This window comes from Mustela nivalis (assembly GCF_964662115.1).
Source record: "Mustela nivalis genome assembly, chromosome: 13".
NCBI classification, from domain to species: Eukaryota; Metazoa; Chordata; class Mammalia; order Carnivora; family Mustelidae; genus Mustela; species Mustela nivalis.
Window position 1 is genome coordinate 9661694 of NC_139032.1, and position 17952 is coordinate 9679645.

The 17952-nt window shown below is 46.9% G+C and overlaps 1 protein-coding gene across 4 annotated transcripts in view; it reads right to left on the minus strand.

Annotated features, from left to right (window-relative positions):
* Positions 1-17952, minus strand: part of DOCK8 (dedicator of cytokinesis 8) — a 202456-nt gene that overhangs the window by 9572 nt on the left and 174932 nt on the right. For all 4 annotated transcript variants that reach the window (XM_082696632.1, XM_082696631.1, XM_082696634.1 and 1 more), the window contains 8 exons: positions 17677-17869; positions 12563-12706; positions 11205-11336; positions 10596-10730; positions 9102-9191; positions 5632-5868; positions 3151-3294; positions 1344-1450 (listed from right to left, as the gene is read on the minus strand). In XM_082696632.1, coding sequence (XP_082552758.1) covers positions 1344-1450; positions 3151-3294; positions 5632-5868; positions 9102-9191; positions 10596-10730; positions 11205-11336; positions 12563-12706; positions 17677-17869 — 1182 coding nt within the window. The remainder of the gene's footprint in view (positions 1-1343; positions 1451-3150; positions 3295-5631; positions 5869-9101; positions 9192-10595; positions 10731-11204; positions 11337-12562; positions 12707-17676; positions 17870-17952) is intronic.

Sequence of the window (17952 nt, forward strand, 5' to 3'; positions counted from 1 at the left end):
GCATGGGGCCCCCCATGGGTCTCCATCCCAGGACCCCGAGATCACGACCCGAGCAAAAATCAAGAGCCAGGCGCCTAACCAACTGAGCCATCCAGGTGTCCCCGCATAACAAATTTTAAATGAAGATAAGTGGAAAGGAACTCTTTCCTTTCCTCTTTTCTTTAAAAATTCCTGCAGTATTTTTCTAGTTTTTTGTTCTGTAAAAAGGTACTATTTACTAAAGAAAATGCAGCTTTTGCATAATATCAGAATTGCTCTCAGATACAGGAAGCAATTCAAATCCCAAAATATTAATAAATACAATCTCTGTGTATAGGCCATCTGTGGGGGGGGGTGCGTGCCCACAGAACGAGTGTGTCTCCACACACAGCACGTTTACAAACCTCTCACCGACGCCTGTGGAGGAGGGATCTCTCCTCGTACTCAACACCGGCATGCCGATGAGTTTTCAGTGAATTTAGCAAACTTTCACTTTTAGCCTCCTTTGGTCCCCATCTGCCAAGTAAGTTTATACCCACACTTGATATGCTGCTCTACGGTTGAAAGAAATATTAGTACACATTTTCCTGATGTTGTTCCCTCTTATGGGTGAAAGGTCATCCCAACCTTCATTATCATTCATTTCAGGGCCACAGGAGACCCAGCTGTACCTGTCTGTAGTGTGATAGTTTGCAAGACCTTGCTCAAAGACCCACTCTTATGCAGCCTGAACGGGCTGTTCCTGATGCCAGCCCACAGAGGCTTGTCTGACAATGGGAACTGCCCGAGAGATGATACTTTTGAAAAAGCCCAGTGTTAGAATTGCTTTCACCAAACTGGAAGCAGGTTCTATTCTTAAGATTCCAAAAACAAGTTATTACATGATACTAAAACACCCTCTTGGACTTGAAAGCCTCATGGACGGTCAGCACACGGACGGAGGTGTGGGCTATGCGGCTCAGAAGATCTGGATTTGAACTCAGCTCTCCTACTAACTAGCTGCGTGACCTCAGGCAAAATCATTTCCCATCTCCAAACCTCTGCTTCCCCTTTTGGCAAAATGAGGCTGGTGGTAATACCGGTTTGATGTGGGAGGAGCACGCAAGACTGTAAATGCGAAAACACTACAGAGTTTCAATGTTGGTTACTTAGTACACATGAGGCTGATCTACTGCAATGATTTCCAGACGTGAGTCTGCATCAGAATCCCCAGAGGGCTGGTTATACCCAGACCACCACTCCCCACCTCTGGGGGCTCTGATTCCATAGGTCTAGCAAGTTTTAGGGGTGCCCTAGCTGCTGCTCTGGGGACCCCACTCTGAGAACTGCTGCTCGGCTGCCTTCGCAGCCATAGTCCATCTTACCGCATTATGAATTCCTTAAAGCATAATCTCAGCTTGTTGTGATGTCGATACAGTCTTGGGTCAGCTGGAATTTCGGCCAAGAACACTTGGGCTACTTCCAGTGGTCCCTGATGGAAAAAGGAACAGAACAATAGGACATTGGGGAAAAAAATAAATTACTTGGGAGAAAATCTTGGATTGACTTCCTAGTTTGGACATTTAATTCTGTAGGTAGCATGACCACAATAAAAAATCAAGGAAGGAAAAAAAAATTTTTTTAATTTTAAAAAGATTTTTAAAAAATCAAAGGTAGGTACTGAACTTCTCAGGAAACTTTGATTTCTTAGGAGTCTAGAGATTTAGGAGAATACTCAGAAGTATAAACATATTTGTTTTTTTTTTTAAAGGATTTATTTGTTTATTTTATTTGAGAGGGGGAGAGAGAGCAGGAGTGGGAGGAGGAGGGGTCGAAAGTGAGGGACAGACTCCCCGCTGAGCAGGGAGCCCGACTCAGGGCTCGATCCCAGGACCCGGAGATCATGACCTGAGATGAAGGCAGATGCTTAACCCACTGAGCCATCCAGGTGTCCCCAGATGTATTTTCTTAATTAAATGCTATACTAATAATAGGTTCTTATTTGTAGGTAAAGGCAATACTACTACATCCTAGGGTATGTGCTTTGAGTGGCTTTTCTAAAACTGAGGTCTGTCTGATTCATCCTTTCACATTCACTTGTTAAGTGGCCCCACTGGTGGGCACCGTTTTGTGTAATTGCTGGCTTCCGTCAGAGATACACACAGTACATGGTTATGGGCTCATAAAGTCTTCCATTTTCATTAAAGGATTGGGACGGAAAGCAAAAACTTCCTAATATTTCCTGATCTGGGAAATTTAATAGTCATTTCCCCTCTGTGCTATTTCTGCTCCCGTGATATTATCTGGACCCAATTTCTGTAGGGAAGTCCAGCTGTGCTGAGTGAGGAAAAGGTCATGACACTCACTGGATTTTGGAGTGGAGGTGTAGATAAGAGCAGATCTGGATCTGTAGTTAAGGAGGCCCACTGGACAGAAACTGTGGGGCCAGCCCTCCCTGTATCTGAGACTGGTTTAGTTTGGGGGTAAGGATTCTAAGGGGTTTGAGAACGCCCAGCTGGGTCTGAAGCCTAGTCCCTGGTCACTCCTGGTTGGTAAGGCTGGATTTGTCTGGTGACTGACCCAGGGGCTGCATGTTCTAGACCCTTACCCTCTCCCTTACCAGATGATCTTAGACTGACCTCACACTCTGCAACAACTCTGCCTACACTGGGCATGACCAAGCCTTCTGCAACAGGACCCCGGTTCTGGAGCACGCTGCCAGGCCTGGCCTCACAGGGAAGACCTCTCTGTGGAAATGGTACTCCTTACCCACTGTCCACTCATGTCTGGGATGGCTTTTCTTTCTTTCTTCCCTTAAGATTTTATATATTTATGTAGGGAAAGTGAGCGAGAGAGAGTGCACAAGTGAAGTAAGGGCAGAGGGAGAGAGAGAAGCAGACTTCCTGCTGAGTAAGGAGCCCAATGCAGGGCTCGATCCCAGCACCCTGAGCTCAGGACCTGATCCCAAGGCAGACACTTAACTAACTCACCCAGGTGTCCCTGCCTCGTTGCTACCATGGCAAGAGGTGTCGTCTTCTACACCTCACAGGTGTTGGGTCTAAGTGTAGGGATACTGTTTACATGTGGATGGAGCCGTCTTCCTCATCAACCTCAAGGAAGGAGGGTATAGACAGGTAATGAAAACCCAAGGAACAAGGCCCAGGGGAGGTGCCGGCAGCCGGTCCGGCTCACCTGATTGACAGTAGCTCCGACGGAACCCTGCAGCACCATCTGAAGCATCTTGGCGTCGGGGGGCTCTTGGTTAATGGCAACTGCTAACTGCAGCGTCTTCTTCTTCATATCTTCAATGGCGACTTCAATGGGGGTCAAAACAAACTGAACACAAGACAGAAGCATAGGGAAGTCATTGTCCGGTCTTGGAAGCCATGGACAAACCCGGGGCCATGACAGACATGGATTTGAAGAAGCAGGTAAGGGGACTTCGAGTATTTAAAATATACTAGATAGGTTAAGAGGAAGGAAAGACCTAACATTTCTTGAACACTTATGTGTCTGGGGAACGTTGTGGATATTTCTCCCATATTCTCTCTGTTTCTCTGTATTCTCTCCATCTTACAGCCCAAGAGGGATTTGTAAGGTTCAGAAAGTGCCACAAAGTGACATAGGGTAGTAACTAGAGAGCTCAGAATTTGATCATAATGATGTCTACATTCAAAATCTGAGTTCTTTCTACTCTGTTCAATTTCCTCTCCAATTATTGAACAAGTTACTTGAACTTGACTTACAACTGGAAGGTATCAGAAGCACAGCACTCAAGGTTTTTGTCTCCACCATAACACACAACTTCAGCATCATGTGTACCTTCTCTAACTCACCTTGAAGGTGAATTCCTGGTTATCAGAATTCTGTTAAGAGTCAATCTGCGGGTCAGTTCTGCAGGTTGGGGTAGGTCCTTCTTGAATGTTGTAGGTGGAGTTGTGCCCCTCCCCCTGATTTCCTATGCTCAACTGCTGATTCCCAGTACCTCAGAATGTGACCTTACTTGAGATAGGGACTTTATAGAGGTAATCAAATCAAAGAGAAGTCCTTTGAATGGACTCTATAGAATAGAAGTCCCTATAAAAAGAGGAAATTTGGACACAGAGACACACGTGGAGGGAGGCCCAGAACATACCCCTCCCCCACAACCCTCGGAAGGAACCGACCCTACCAACATCTTTCTTTGGTCCCTGACCTTCAGAACTGGGAGACCATACATTTTTTGCCTTTCAGCCATGTGGCCCATGGTCCTTTGTCACAACAGTCCTAGTGACCTAACACACTGAGGTTCTCAGGGAAGGGCAACATGGCCAAGAAAAGCTGTGGGGCTTCTTGCTGGGACCACGAGCTTACTTCTGCGCTATGCCTCCCTAGTGTTTAAAAGTCCACAACAAAAAGAAATGTAATAGATGCTTTCTAAACCAACCCCCTCTTAACCGAGTCACTCATTCAGCATTTCTCTCACGGCCGTGAGGCTCGCTCTCTGATGCGGTTGCAGAACACCCTCGCCGGCGGGCGGTGAGCTCAGTCACCTCTGCTCCCGCCCCGCCAGGCCTCCGTGCACCACGGCCCAGCTCTGCGCGTTCACCAACCTGATGATGCCTGTTATGCTTGTTATTTTCATGACCTCATCTCATTAAATAGTGCACCAACGGATGAGCCGTGGGTGTGGAACAAAACAGAACTGTTTCTACGAACACCAAGCGGAATGCCGGGGCAGGACAGCACGAAAGCGAGTTGCTGTCAAGATTCCTGCCGTGTTAGGTGTGTGCGAGACAACCGTAAAAGGCTGGGGCGAGGAGCCATCGGCATCCAGAAGGACCTGCGCTCACATTATCCAGCTCCTCGACTGCTTTATAGAAACGAAAGCTGGAAACTATGGTCAGTGTGTTAAGGGTGGGGCTTATACGGGAAGACAAAGCCGAACTGTGACCCGCCAACGCCAAATCGCAGGGGAGGCGGAGGCCCTCTGTAAACTGGACAAAAATAAAGTCCGCAGATGCATTTTAAAGTAAAATGAAACATTTGTGCTCTGTCTAGATTTGAGACACTTTGTGGATCAGCCCTTTTCCAACGGACGCTTCCGATGGACCACAGAAGAGAAAGGGGTCCTTGCTGTCCGTGTGGCGGTGAGGAAGCGGGGTGAGTGTCAGTGCCTTGGGCAGTGTCACAGGAAGAACCTGGGACTCGAAGTCCGTGGGGACCCTCCTTCCAGCTCATCGCCCCTCCTGGGGACACCCGCGTGCTACTCCTGGTCTCTGACCACTAGTAACACAACTCTGTCTGAACCACCTCTAAGCTTCCAAATATATAAAAATTCAATATAAAATACTTAAAAGTTAAATAGCAATTTCATATAAATGTATCATAAAAATATACACGTTCAATACTGTAATTCTGTCATTCTACTGAGGTTCAAGATAGAACCTCAAAGTATAAAATATTTGAATGTTAAGTAATGCTATGAAACGCGTCGCTGCCTAACTGGGATTTCCTGGTGCCGTGACAGTCGGAAAATCACCACCACAAGGATATTTCCAGGGTGTCCCCTTCTTTGGTTTTCTCTCTGCTGAGAGGGAGTGTGGGGGGAGGGGTGCGTGTTGTCCTGGGAGGGAGACCCAGGCATTCCGAGGTGACCTTGGTCCCGAGCCCGCTGGCGCCGGGGGCCATTACCTCTTCCTTCTGGATGACGCTGATCCTCGTCTTGACGTAGGGGAAGGCGTGCCCGGTGGTCAGCACGGTGTTCCGCCGGTACTGCTCGTGCAGCTCCCCCCGGGGCCGGCCCTCCAAGGTGAAGGGGGTGGTGTACATGAACCTCCGCAGATTGAAATTCTTCTCGAAGTACGTTACCCTGTCTTTCATCTCGTACTCATCAAAGTAGGGCTCCACAAACGTGATCTGGATGTAGGCCTGAGGGGAAGAGGTGGGGGACGGAGGAGATGATGGGCTCGTCTGCAAGCCGCCCCCCGGGAGGCAGTGGGGAGGCAGGCTGGGGCACGGCACCCCTGCTCCGCCCCTGTGCGCGCCCCAAAGCCACAGAAGCTGAGCGCGTGGGGCCAGACGTCAGCCCTCCCTGCTCTGCACCCCCAGGGAGACCGAGGGCTGTGGGTGAGGAGGACAGGGCAGCGTGCCCATGGGACATCCGGTCTCCAAGCTGCCCCTCCAAGCTGACCTCATGAGTCCAACTGAAACTTGCTACAAAAGTTCTCCAACTGCTATTCAGAACGGACGAGCTTTCCTGTTTTGGAGCCACTGTGACTGCTACCCACTGAGGAGGACAGCCAGACTGAAGGTGAGTGACATCCTGAGCACAGGCAGGGACAGGGGCATTGGACTTTCTGCTCACCGATGATGGGAATGCAAAGCAGACAGCCCTTTCTAAGGTAGGCTAGCCACTTCTTACACAGGTAGGTGACCTTGGCCATCTGATCCCCAAATCCTGCTCTGATGTGTGCATCCAAGAGAAATGAAAATTCACCTTCACACCAAAACCTGCACATGATGTCTACAGCTTTAGAATTCGTAACAGACAAAAACTAGAATCGAGCCAAACGTCCCTCCAGCGGGGAACGGGGAAACAGAGGGTGTGACGGCCTCACGGCAGAGGATGACTCCGCAGGACAAAGGAACAGAGGACTACCACAGGGAGCGATCTCAGATGCTCTCTGTGCAGTGAAGATTCAAAGGGCTGTAGGCCTGTGCCTATTGTTCAAGGGTTCCATTTATGGGACCTTCTGGAAAAGGCAAAACTACAGAAACAGGGGTGCCTGGGTGGCTCAGTCACTGGGTATCTCCCTTCAGCTCTGGTCATGATCCCAGGGTCCTGGGACTGGGCCCTGCATCGGGCTCTCTGCTCTGCGGGAAGCCTGCTTCTCCCTCTCCCACTCCCCCTGCTTGTGTTCCCTCTCTCCCTGTGTCTCTCTCTGTCAAATAATAAATAAAATCTTAAAAAAAAAAAAAAAACTACAGAAACAGATGGCACGTCAGTGACAGTCAGGGGCTCAGAGCAGAAGGAAGAGGCATGGGGACGTATTTGGGGGTGATGAAACTCTTCCTGATGGCGGTGACACGTGTTTGTCCAAACTCATAGAACCCAACTGCAGAAAGGTGAATTTCACTGCACGTACCTCATTTAGAAATGTGCCCACATGTGTGCGCACTCACACACACACACACACACACACACACACTGACAAAGGGCCCTTATTAAGAAAGAAGGCATCTTAAAAAAAAAAAAAGAATGACTGTGACCATGTGACCACAGTCTCGGTAATACCCACCCAGTGGAAAGGGTGGGGGACATCCCTGACCTCAGCCTGTATATCACTATTTAGTGTGATGAAATCTGGCTGTCGTTCTGGGCTCAGCTTCTCATTTAAAACTCTCAGCACCTGCCCTGGACATTTTAGAAGACAAGTGCACCGCGTGTCAGAGATGTCCGTGACGACACTGTCACCTCTCTGTGGCGTGTGCTGTGTGTGCCTGTCTTCCCAGGACCTCCGACCCCTCTGTCGAAGGCTGGCTCAGCTCTTAGCACATTGACCACCTCGGGCCTGGACTAGGGAAGGTGTCTGGAGTGAGCGAGTCTTCTGGAATCTGGAGAAAAACAAACTCCTGCCTTTGGTCCATTCCTCCCTACTTACATCATCTCCTTAATATCCTGGAGGTCAGATCTGAGGGGACAGTCTGGACTCTTCACTGGCCAGGCCTGCCAGACGGCCAACGCTCCTCGGACCCCCAGCGTTCCGTAAAAACCTGGAACTCATCTTACTCCCAGCAGCTGAGACAGCCTCACACACACATCTGTCTATGAGGAGGGCTGAGCAGGGGGACAGTCCCCCGTGATACGCTAAGGAATATATCTAGTCTTTGCATTTGCTGGCTCGCTGCTTCCAAAACTCTTGGAATGTCCTAAGGGGATAGGAGTGTCTCTTGTTATTTTCCTGAGGTGACCCAAGCTTGGTGGGTTCCAGGATGCACGCTGGTCACCCCAAAGACCAATCATGTGATGAGAGGGTTGGGAGTCGGGGCTGACTTTGACCTCAACTGGGTTGGGGGGGCCTGGAGACTTGAGTTTAATAATATGGCTCAGGAATTCATCAGTCATGCCTGGACATTAAAACTGGACACCAGGACTGGGTGGGGCTTCCTGACAGGTGAATGGATAGGCCTGCCAGGCAAGGGGGGTGTTGGGGGACATGCCCGGATTCTACAAGGAGGGGGCATGGAATTACACGGGGGCCTTCCCAGACCTTGCTCTCAGTGTACCCTCTATCATAAAATTGTCATTGTCATAAGGCACTTTCCTGAGGTGCCTGTCACTCTATTGAATCTCCTAACTTGAGGGCTGCTGCGGGAATGGCCAAATTAGTAACCATTTGGTCAGATGTGGGGATGGCCTCAGGCTGGTGTCAGAAGACAGGGCAGGGCTAGGAGGGTCTGAGCCACGCTGCAGGCTCAGGGTGGGGAGTGTCCAATCTGGATGGGGCACACCCAGCTGGGGACAGGACCGAATACGCTCTCCTGTGACAAGGGAGGGCGCTGAGGTCCAAGCCCTTCCATCATTCCCCCAACGTCACCCGGGGGGGGGGGGGCTGAATGTGGTTGTTAGAAATTCCTACAGCCTAAAGCAGGGTGCCAGTAAGGGCTGGCAGTGAGAAATTTGCATCTTTCCAATATGTGAAGTTGAGTGTAAACTTTGCATAGAAAGGCAATAAAAAGCAGTGATCAAGAGGATGGGTTTGAGGAGGATAAGACCCTGAGCTTGGGTCCTGGCTTTGACACTTGCACGGTCCCAGAAAGCTGCTTGACAATTCTGCACCTTAGTTTTCTCATCTGTGAAATAGGAATAACCACACCTACTTCAAAGGGCTCTTGGAGGATGAAATGAAATGATGTACACAAAGGGCATGGTGCAGTGCCAAGGCATACAGTTGGTGTTTAATAAATGGTAGCTCTAATGGCTCTTGCCTCGGAATATTGTTTCTTTTAGATCTAACCATATACTAGTTGAGTCCTAGATAAAAAATTCAGCTACATTTAAGTGACCTTGAGAGCCCAGACAGAGGAGGACATTTTATGTTTTCGGGGGTAGACCAAGAGAATTAGAGCCTAAGGGTGACTTTTTGCAAACTTCCCAATACCTTGTTAGGATCCAACTTGGTTTTGTCCACAGGAGCAGAGTCTTTAATCACTTCCACAAATTCCTCCCCGAAACACTGGCCATAAAATCCCTAGGCAAGGAGAACCAAAGGTTATTTTATTAAAATGCAACTCTTTGGGTCTCAGAAGTGGTGTAAGTTTGGAACAAGCTTAAGGAAGAATTTGCACATTGATTATTGGAAGTCTTTCTGAGCTAAGGAGGCAAGCTGGCATATCCAGAGACAAAAATAAAAATATAAGGAAGTGCAGAATTGCAGACGGATGGATGCTTCCCTAAAATAAGTGTTACTTGACCTCTAATTCAACCAATGTCTTCATCTTTCTGGAAGCAGCTACAGGGGAATGGCACTATTTACATCTTGCCTTTTGTACCCTAGGAACTTGGAGGTCACTAGGCTTCCCAGAATGTGATGAACCACACTTTACAAGAAGACAAAACATACACTTCTAGTCCTGCATTGGAGAAATATATTAGGGAACAAGTGGCCCAGGGTCAGTTGCTGGTTTTCCTTCTCATGAGCTGTGTGACTTTGGACAAGTTACTCAACCTCTCTGGGCCATGGCTTCTTTGAGTCCAGTAAGAATTGAAGTCTCTTATTTTCCAGGGATGAACAGCATAAGGAGCAATTTGGCAACTAAAGTGTTCTAAGTTGTACAGCTATGAAAAAGCATAAATTCGAAGCAACAGCAAGCAGGCATAAGGAGTGAATCTTGAGTTAAGTGTCAGCACTCTGGGGAAACCCAGATACTCAGCCTGAGGAGGTTTTGCTTGGAGGGCACCCCTTGACTTTCCTCCCGAGTTCTTAGGGCTTGGCCCTTTCCATGTCTGCTTTTCTCACCTTTTTTCTAGGCTGTTTTCCTGTTTTTCCATCATTTGCTCTAGGAACATGCTGTCTTTTTCTGTGACAATATGGATCAAATGTAGACAGAAATCTGGAGTTGGGGCTGCTAGCCTAGGAGAGGGGACACTGACTCTGATAATCCGCACAGAAGGGCTCCTTGGGCCAGCTCAGCAGGAAGAGCTCACCATGTTGCAGTTCATGGCGTGGCTACTGTGAGCATCTCTGTGTCAGAAGTGGGATGTGCTCTCCAATGAGACCAAAAGGATGGCTATAGCACTTTCTAGGGATAACTCAGTAGTTTGGCCAGATTCAAAGTCAAGGTAATACTACTCTTAAGGCTGAGAAACTATTACTAAAATTTCAAGAGTGATAGGAAAGCACCTGACATTGACTGACTTTTGGAAGTCTTGAAAATAAAGATCCACCCTATACATTTATAAACTTTGACAAGCATAAACAGAAAACTCTTGAACTCCTGCTTTACCTTGTGATCTCACCTAATACCTTCATATTATAAATGCAATGTGGACAAATTTTTATACAGACCAATGACAAATGCACAACTTTTTTTTTTGGCAACGACCCATTCTAACTTGTTTTTGTGAAGTATATGGTGTTGAGCACTTTCCTTACCTCTAGGCGGTGAGAGATCTCAGGAAGCTTGGTAATTGCGGGCTCTTTGTAAACAAATTCCTGCTCATCCAAATCCCCAAATTTGGATCCATAAAAACCAACTCGGAAGTAGGTCCCAAACATTCTCTTGTGACCCTAGTGAGGGAAATAAGAAAATCTCTCTTTAGTTAGGTCACTCATGAGGATCTACCAGCTTGCAAAGGGCAGGATTCTTTTATTATTGTGTCACAAAGCAGTTATTCCCATGGCTAATATCAACCAAAATCAAGTCTTTAAAAAAATGTGTGTTTATGGAAGAAACTTTGGAAATAATTAAAAAAAAAAAAAAAAAGAAATACCATGAAAGATTTCAAAGACTTCTTTGAGATGAACTTTAAAAATTCTCACATTTCCTGGTTGTAGTCATTCAAGGTGCCTTCTTTCAGTCTGAACTGTCTGAACTCTGGTACTCTGCCTATTCCCAGCCCCTGTCCATCGGGTAGGTGAGAACTATGGCAACGCTGTGCTCAAGGCAAATCTCTCGCTAGAGAGGAAGCAGGGCTAAGGGTCTCTGGGACAGGGTCACTGCTGCCAGTTAACAGGACCTGCTGGCAAGGTGCCCCTAGTTACCTTGCTAATGATGCAGTCAAAAGCCTTCTGTAGCTTGTCGTGGGTGGAGGTCAGCTTCCGGAAGTCTCTGTGTGCTTCCAGGATGGGAATGACCAGCTTGTAGACCTCATTAACCGTCTCGTATAAACCTCCCTTGGAAAGAGAAGAAAATCAACAAGAATTTAACACAGTGGAAAGTTAAGATGAGCATCCAGTGTTCATTATGTGCTGGAGAATGGATTAGTCATGGGCACCACAATATTTTACAGAGCAGGAGTGGTGTCTGGGCTTCTCTGAGATGGCCGGAGCATGCAAATGGAATTAGACACACGCTAAATGGTCCTAAAAATGTGATGATGTTAAGTGGGCTAACGGGTTTCCAAGTAATAGCAACAGATAGATTGGCAGCAGGGACCAGTAACTATTGAGGAAGACAGCCTCAGCCTCATTAAATATCATCAGGGTCACCCTAGGCAAGATGTTCAATGCATGGCCCAAAAGGAGTTGGTCAGATTCTAACTAGTTCAATTTCTTGAATTTTAGGAAAAATGGAAGTATGCTGCCCTTTCTCTGAATCCTGAAAGGGAAAGCAGAAAAAAGAAAAGATAGTTAAAGTGAAAAAAATTCATAGAGATTATAGGGCAGGGAACTTGGAAATGAAAGGTAGAAAAGAAAGAAAACCATAAGGATGAACAAAAAATTGGATCAGCTAAATATAGCAAAGTATTTGATATTTACTTGGCATAAAACTGGGGAAAGGATTGGGCTTATTAATATGAAAATGGGCAAGAGACTTTCTCCACTGCCCTGAATCTCCCTGACTTAATCTACCTATTTTTTTCTCTTAGCAGGAGTGTGTAGACCCAGACTAGGCTAGTGAGGGGCATCTCAGCAGTTGGCCCTCCCACTGTTCTCTGAGCTGTGGCTGGGTTGCACCAATCCTGATGGCCACCCAGTTGTCAGAAATGCAGATGGTCCATCCGTTCCCTCCCTCCCCTCCCAATGGCTCTGCCCCAATATTTTTCTCCACCAGAAGGAAAATGAGGGAGTGAGAACATGTCTCATCATATGTAGTATAACCCTGGGCAAGCCATTTCACCTCTCTGTGGCCTAATTTCCACCCTATTAAATGGGAATAATACAGTGTTTGTTGCTGCCCAGCCAAAGAGCCTGCCATGAAACCAGAATATTGCAGTGATGAAAGGCTTTCTCAGCTCCCTCCAGAACTGATGCAATTTGCATACATCAAAGTCATCTGGGGCCACCCCCTGCCCAGTACAGCCTAGCAGGAGCTGCTCCTGGCTCGGGGTGAAGACTGGCGTTCACAGTGCTAGGAGTTCAGCCCAAGTGGAGGCCCCGGGACCCTTGTGAACACTGACCGTGCTGAAGAGCTCCGCTGCGTGCTCCAGGAGGCCCACCAGGCCGCTCTCGGTGAAGTACCGGCCCGAGCACACGCCGTCCTCATCAGGTGACAAGGTGTCGTCAGAGACTGCGGACTCCTCCAGCACGTTGGAAGAAATGTTCTGAAAGAGATCCCAGTATAAGCCCAGGGAACAGGGGAACCAGACTAACAAAGGGTACCAGAGGAACCCAAGGTGGGGCACTGAGCCAGCCTACGTTCAAAGATCCTCATAGAGCCTGTGGTTATAGAATGTCTCTAATTCCAACCACCAGACATCCTGGCTGCCATTTATTTTTGAACGGATACACTGAGCAACTGGTCTTCAAAACTTAGAATTTTCTTTTTGACCTTGAGGACATACATAAAGGACGAAGTAACAACAGTTGAGCTACAGTCATGAAACGACCCCAGCGGGGGTCCTGGTTTTTAAGAGGGGAAGACCAACTCTCAGCTAATGAGACTCCTTGTTTCATCAGCCCAGTGAACCCTGGAGGCGCGTCGCTCCTAACTTGACTTTCAGGTGAATAGCCATATTATATGATAATAGCCAGTGAGAATGTCCTCTTGGGGGCCGTGCTGATAGCAGTACAACAATTACTGTTGTTGTCTCTCATTTTGTTCTTTCTTTCAAGCGTTTCCTTTACACAAACCATAGAGTTTATAGTCTCTAGCAGAGAGTGCAATAACCAGGGCCTGGGCTAGGGTGAACCTACTGAGAAACTGAGGGCACAATCTTTAGAGAGGCATTCAATCTCAGGGTCCATCCATCTCAGTAAGTGATGACTCTGAATTTGCCTGACCCTAGGAGTGAGCGCTTCCTTATATTCTGCCCCTTAGGCACCTCTTGCCTCACCCCAGCTCTGGCCCTTGCAGTGACTTTCATACTCTTGATATGTTAAGAGTCTGTTTTCTTCAACCCGTCTTACAGCTATGGCAGAAATGCACAGAGAGCATAAAAGCAATGGCACATCTTCCCAGCTTAGAGATTGCAAATGGGTAGCACACAGGCCACTCCTTCCTATTCCTACACTCTTAACAGGCATAACTAATCAATTATAACACCATTTCCCTTCAAGTTTGGATATACAGTAGATCCCTGAACAACACAGGTTTGAATCACACAGGTCCACTTATACACATTTTCAAAAATATACTGGACTCTGAAAGTAAGGATATACTATATGTTAATTAATTGAATTTAAATAAAATCAAATTTAAAAATATACTGGAAAGATTTTTTGAGATTTGCAATGATTTGAAAAAACTCATAAATCATGTAGTTCAGAAATACTGAAGATATTAAGGAAAAGTTTTTTTCCTTACATAACTTCATTTTCCTTAAATAAAAGTTATTGTAAGAATATATTATATATCTAGAACACAAAATACAATAAAATAACTGTTTATGTTACCTCTGTTCAACAATAGGCTATTAGTAGTTAAGTTTCAGGGGAAATCAAAGTTATCTGTGGATTTTTGACTATGTAGGGAGGGTATGTCCCTGTTTTCAAAGGTTAATTGTGTTCTCAAAAGTTTTCTCAGCATCGCACTGCAGTCAGCCACTATCAACTGACCAGAGTTGGCTTGTGAAGTAAAATCACCTGCCCCCACGCCTGGCTAGCAAGATCCAGGGATCACCCTTAGCAAGATCCAGGGAATCAACCTTAGCAAGATCCAGGGAATCAACCTGGATCAAGGAAAAGCTATCACAGTCCTCTATCTTCACATCCAAGACTCTAATGTAGTTTTAGGACTATTGGAGGCTCTCAGAAAGTCTTGGGGCCAGTCTTTTTTCCAAACCTGGCCTTTCTATTATAATGTTTCCAAATCGAAAATAATAGAAAGTCCAAGGGATTCAGCTGAAAGAATCTAATAACTCAAGAAATGAGTACGAGGAGAATTGTATGCAGTTTTCCACCGGTAGAGGAACAGACCTGAAGCAATGTAGGTTTATTAGCTGTAACCAGAGGGAAAGGATTCTGGCAGACTTTCCTGGCCTCAGAATCAGGGAGGAAAATGTCAGCAGTACCTGAGAATGTATCCGTATCTACATTTGCGGGATCAACACTGCAGCCCAGGGCATCGAATTTCGACGATCTCACTGCCTTGGAATTCAGTGGCCTCGAAGTTATTTTCCTTGTACAGATTTATTTATCTCCAGTTTCTAATTCTTTTCCAAAAATTCAATTTTACTGGAGCAGAACGGGGTTGAAAACTGAAGCGCACAGCACTTAAGAAATCAACTCCGAACATCTGCTGCTAATGCTGCCCAGACGTCCACCGTCCCCTTGCGGAATCCGGCCTCCGGGGGACCCTCCGCGAGCCCAGGTGTGGACCTCTCCTCCGGCCCAGCCAATCAGAGCGAACCATTTCTCCGGTCACTGTGATTGGCTCGGGGAGGAGCACATGACCCTGCCAGAGCCAATAAGAGGCACTGAAACCTCCCCAGCAACTGCCAGAAACGAGCCATCCCTGCATTCTCCTGGTCTCCAACCTGGGGAGGCATCCACCTGCACACATCTCAGGGGGCACAGGACGCCAGTGCAGGACAAGGTCGGCGTCAGGGAAAGCGGAAACAGGAAGTGGCAATAACACTGAGATCTGAGGATGTGGTCTGGGCCCCCCTTCCAGTGTGGCAGGGGCGGCTCCAGGCTCGCCTCCCTCCTGCAAGTGGTTAATTCCGTTTCCCCGCTAGGGCAGTCGAGGGTTGGGATTCTGTCACCTGCGAGCCTCCATTTCCCAAAAGGTCTGGCATGGCTCATCTGAGAGAAAAGGCTCGCCTCAGAGGCAGCAGCATAATTTGGCTTCTCTTATGTAGCCGAGAACACCGACCTCGCCATGTTCTGTGCATCACGGTGACCTCACACTTCTCAGCTCCTTCTGCCTCCCCCTCCACCTTCCTGGTCCTCCTGAGCTTCCCACAACCCCAGGTTAGGTCAGATTATAAACAGTCACGGCATCTGGTACCTCTTTCTTAACAGCATTTATCATCATTGTAATCGAATAAGGAATAGAGTACTTAGAGGATGTCGCTCTCCCTGGCTAGAAGGTAAAGGTCACGAGGACAAAATACGTGCTCAATAAATATAGTCCAGAAGAATAAATCGATGGAGACAGATATATGAAAAATAGAGCTAAAGGCTCTCCTGTAGGGACAATGTGGAGTTTTTCTATTGGTTTTAGAATAACTATCCTAGGGGCGGGTGGCTCAGTGGTATAAGCCTCTGCCTTCAGTTCAGGTCATGATCCCAGGGTCCTGGGATCAAGTTCCGCATTGGGCTCTCTGCTCAGCAGGGAGGCTGCTTCCCTTTCTCTCTGCCGGCCTCTCTGCCTACTTGTGATCTGCCTGTCAAATAGATAAAATCTTAAAAAAAAAAAAAGAATAACTATCTTATCTCACCTTGGGATGGCTTATAAGCAAATCAAATGAATTCTACACAGAATTCTCAAGCTTACAAACATGAGAATCAGCAAGGAAATGCCAACACTCAAGTGATAAATAGCAAATAGAATATAGTAGCTGTGAGAAAGGCATAAAAGAGTGATATGAAATACTTCAGTTAATGAAGCATGGAAACAGAAGGATATAATTCAACATTAAGTAAAAAAAAAAAAAAAAGATTTTTCTGGGAACTGAAAGAGGAGCACTTAAAATATTAATCATTGGTAGTATCAAAGGGCCAAAATAAATGTGATGAAAGAAGCAGATACATCTAAAATGACTTTTGTAACTTTCTTCACTTTTACGTGAATGAAAATCAGATGTGATCTTTTTGTGTTTTTGGGGTAAGAATTTCACTTGTAGCCTTTGAAACTCATACTTTCGAATTGAGAAGAGAAGTGATTTGTTGAGGATGAAATGTTAGAATAAATATTATTGTTACTGAAAGCCGTAAGAAAGGGCTTATTATTAATAATAAGAAGCAAACAGGTGCACAGGTGAACAGAGTTCTATCCACCGGGCCCCCCGGCCCCAATCCCCGGGGCACCAGTTCCAGTAATTTCTTCCCAAAGCCTGGGGAAGCTACTCTGAACTGTCTTCTCCCTCTGGTTCACATAGCCATCACAAAACTGCGTTGAAGAACAAGATTGAAAAAGAGCTTTTGATAAAATCAATCATACAGATTCAAACAAGGATCATGCAAGCACTTACACACGAGTCTGGCTTGAAAAGGGCTCTATTTCTGGACTGGACTGTGCCTGGTTTCAAGGAGAGTCATTGCTACAGATTCTGTCTCTCTCACAAAAGGACTCATAAAACTTTTATTTTCTCTAAAGACCATATTAAACTACTCAGCAAAAGGTGTCCAAATGGCAATGGAGCATCCTAGCCAGAGTCCATTTTCAGACCTGGTAGACCACTTTCCTTTGCTAACTGTGGGCAATATTCAACTTATCCTAAGAAAGTGCTGGTTCAGACCCCTTTGGCCCTCCCCAGGTCATTGTGGTTCTTCCTTGCTTTGGGATGATGAAGTGTGGGACGCTACAGAGTTGGGGCATATGATCAAAGGAATGGGTCATCTGGGAAATCATTTCTCTAGTGTCTGGAAAATGCTTTCCCAGGTGTCAGTGCCCTGCGCCAACTCCCAGTCTTTGGGAAGGAGATTAAGTGACCTTAGAAAAACTGCTTTCTCAGTTGTGTTAGTCGTAAAGTAGGAGTCATAGTACCTTGCCTATCTGCCTGAAGACAGAAGGTCAAATGAAATCACGGACCTCAGTGTTTGGGAATGTCTAGAGTGCCTATCAACTCTACATTTATTGTAAATAATTAAAAAAAAAAACCCCAAGATAGTAAAGCAATTAGAAGAGGCAAATATAATACACTGAAGGAGATTTCTTTCAACCTTGACAGTATTGACATTTGAGGCCAGATAATTCTTGGTGGTGGCTGCCGATATGCATTGTAGAGTGTTCGGCAGGGTCTCTGGATTATACGTGTCAGGGGTCAGCGCCCCACTCCCCCAGCCCACCCTGAGCTGTAAGAACCCAGAAATGTCTCTGGAGGTCATCTAATGCCTTCTGGGGTGGGAGGCAAGCCTGCCCCTCTGTTGAGAATCACCGCCCTCCAGGAAAAGCGGTGTCCGCCCCCACCTGAAAGCTGACACTGCCCACGGGCAGGTAGCTGTGGTCCTCCAGCATGCTCAGGTACTCGGCCACCAAGGCAGCCGCGTGCACCAGGCACATGGCGGCCTCCGTGTAGCATTTCTTCTTGGTGTGTTTCTCCGCCATGTTCTGGAGCCAGGTCAGCCGCAGATCAGGGGACGTCTGGTAACTCTTGGCAATTCTGAGGACAGATTAAGAAGGTTTCAAGGACAGCTGGCTCAGGACCCTGTTCTTCTGCTGTGGGTGGCCACTTTCTTCCTCGCC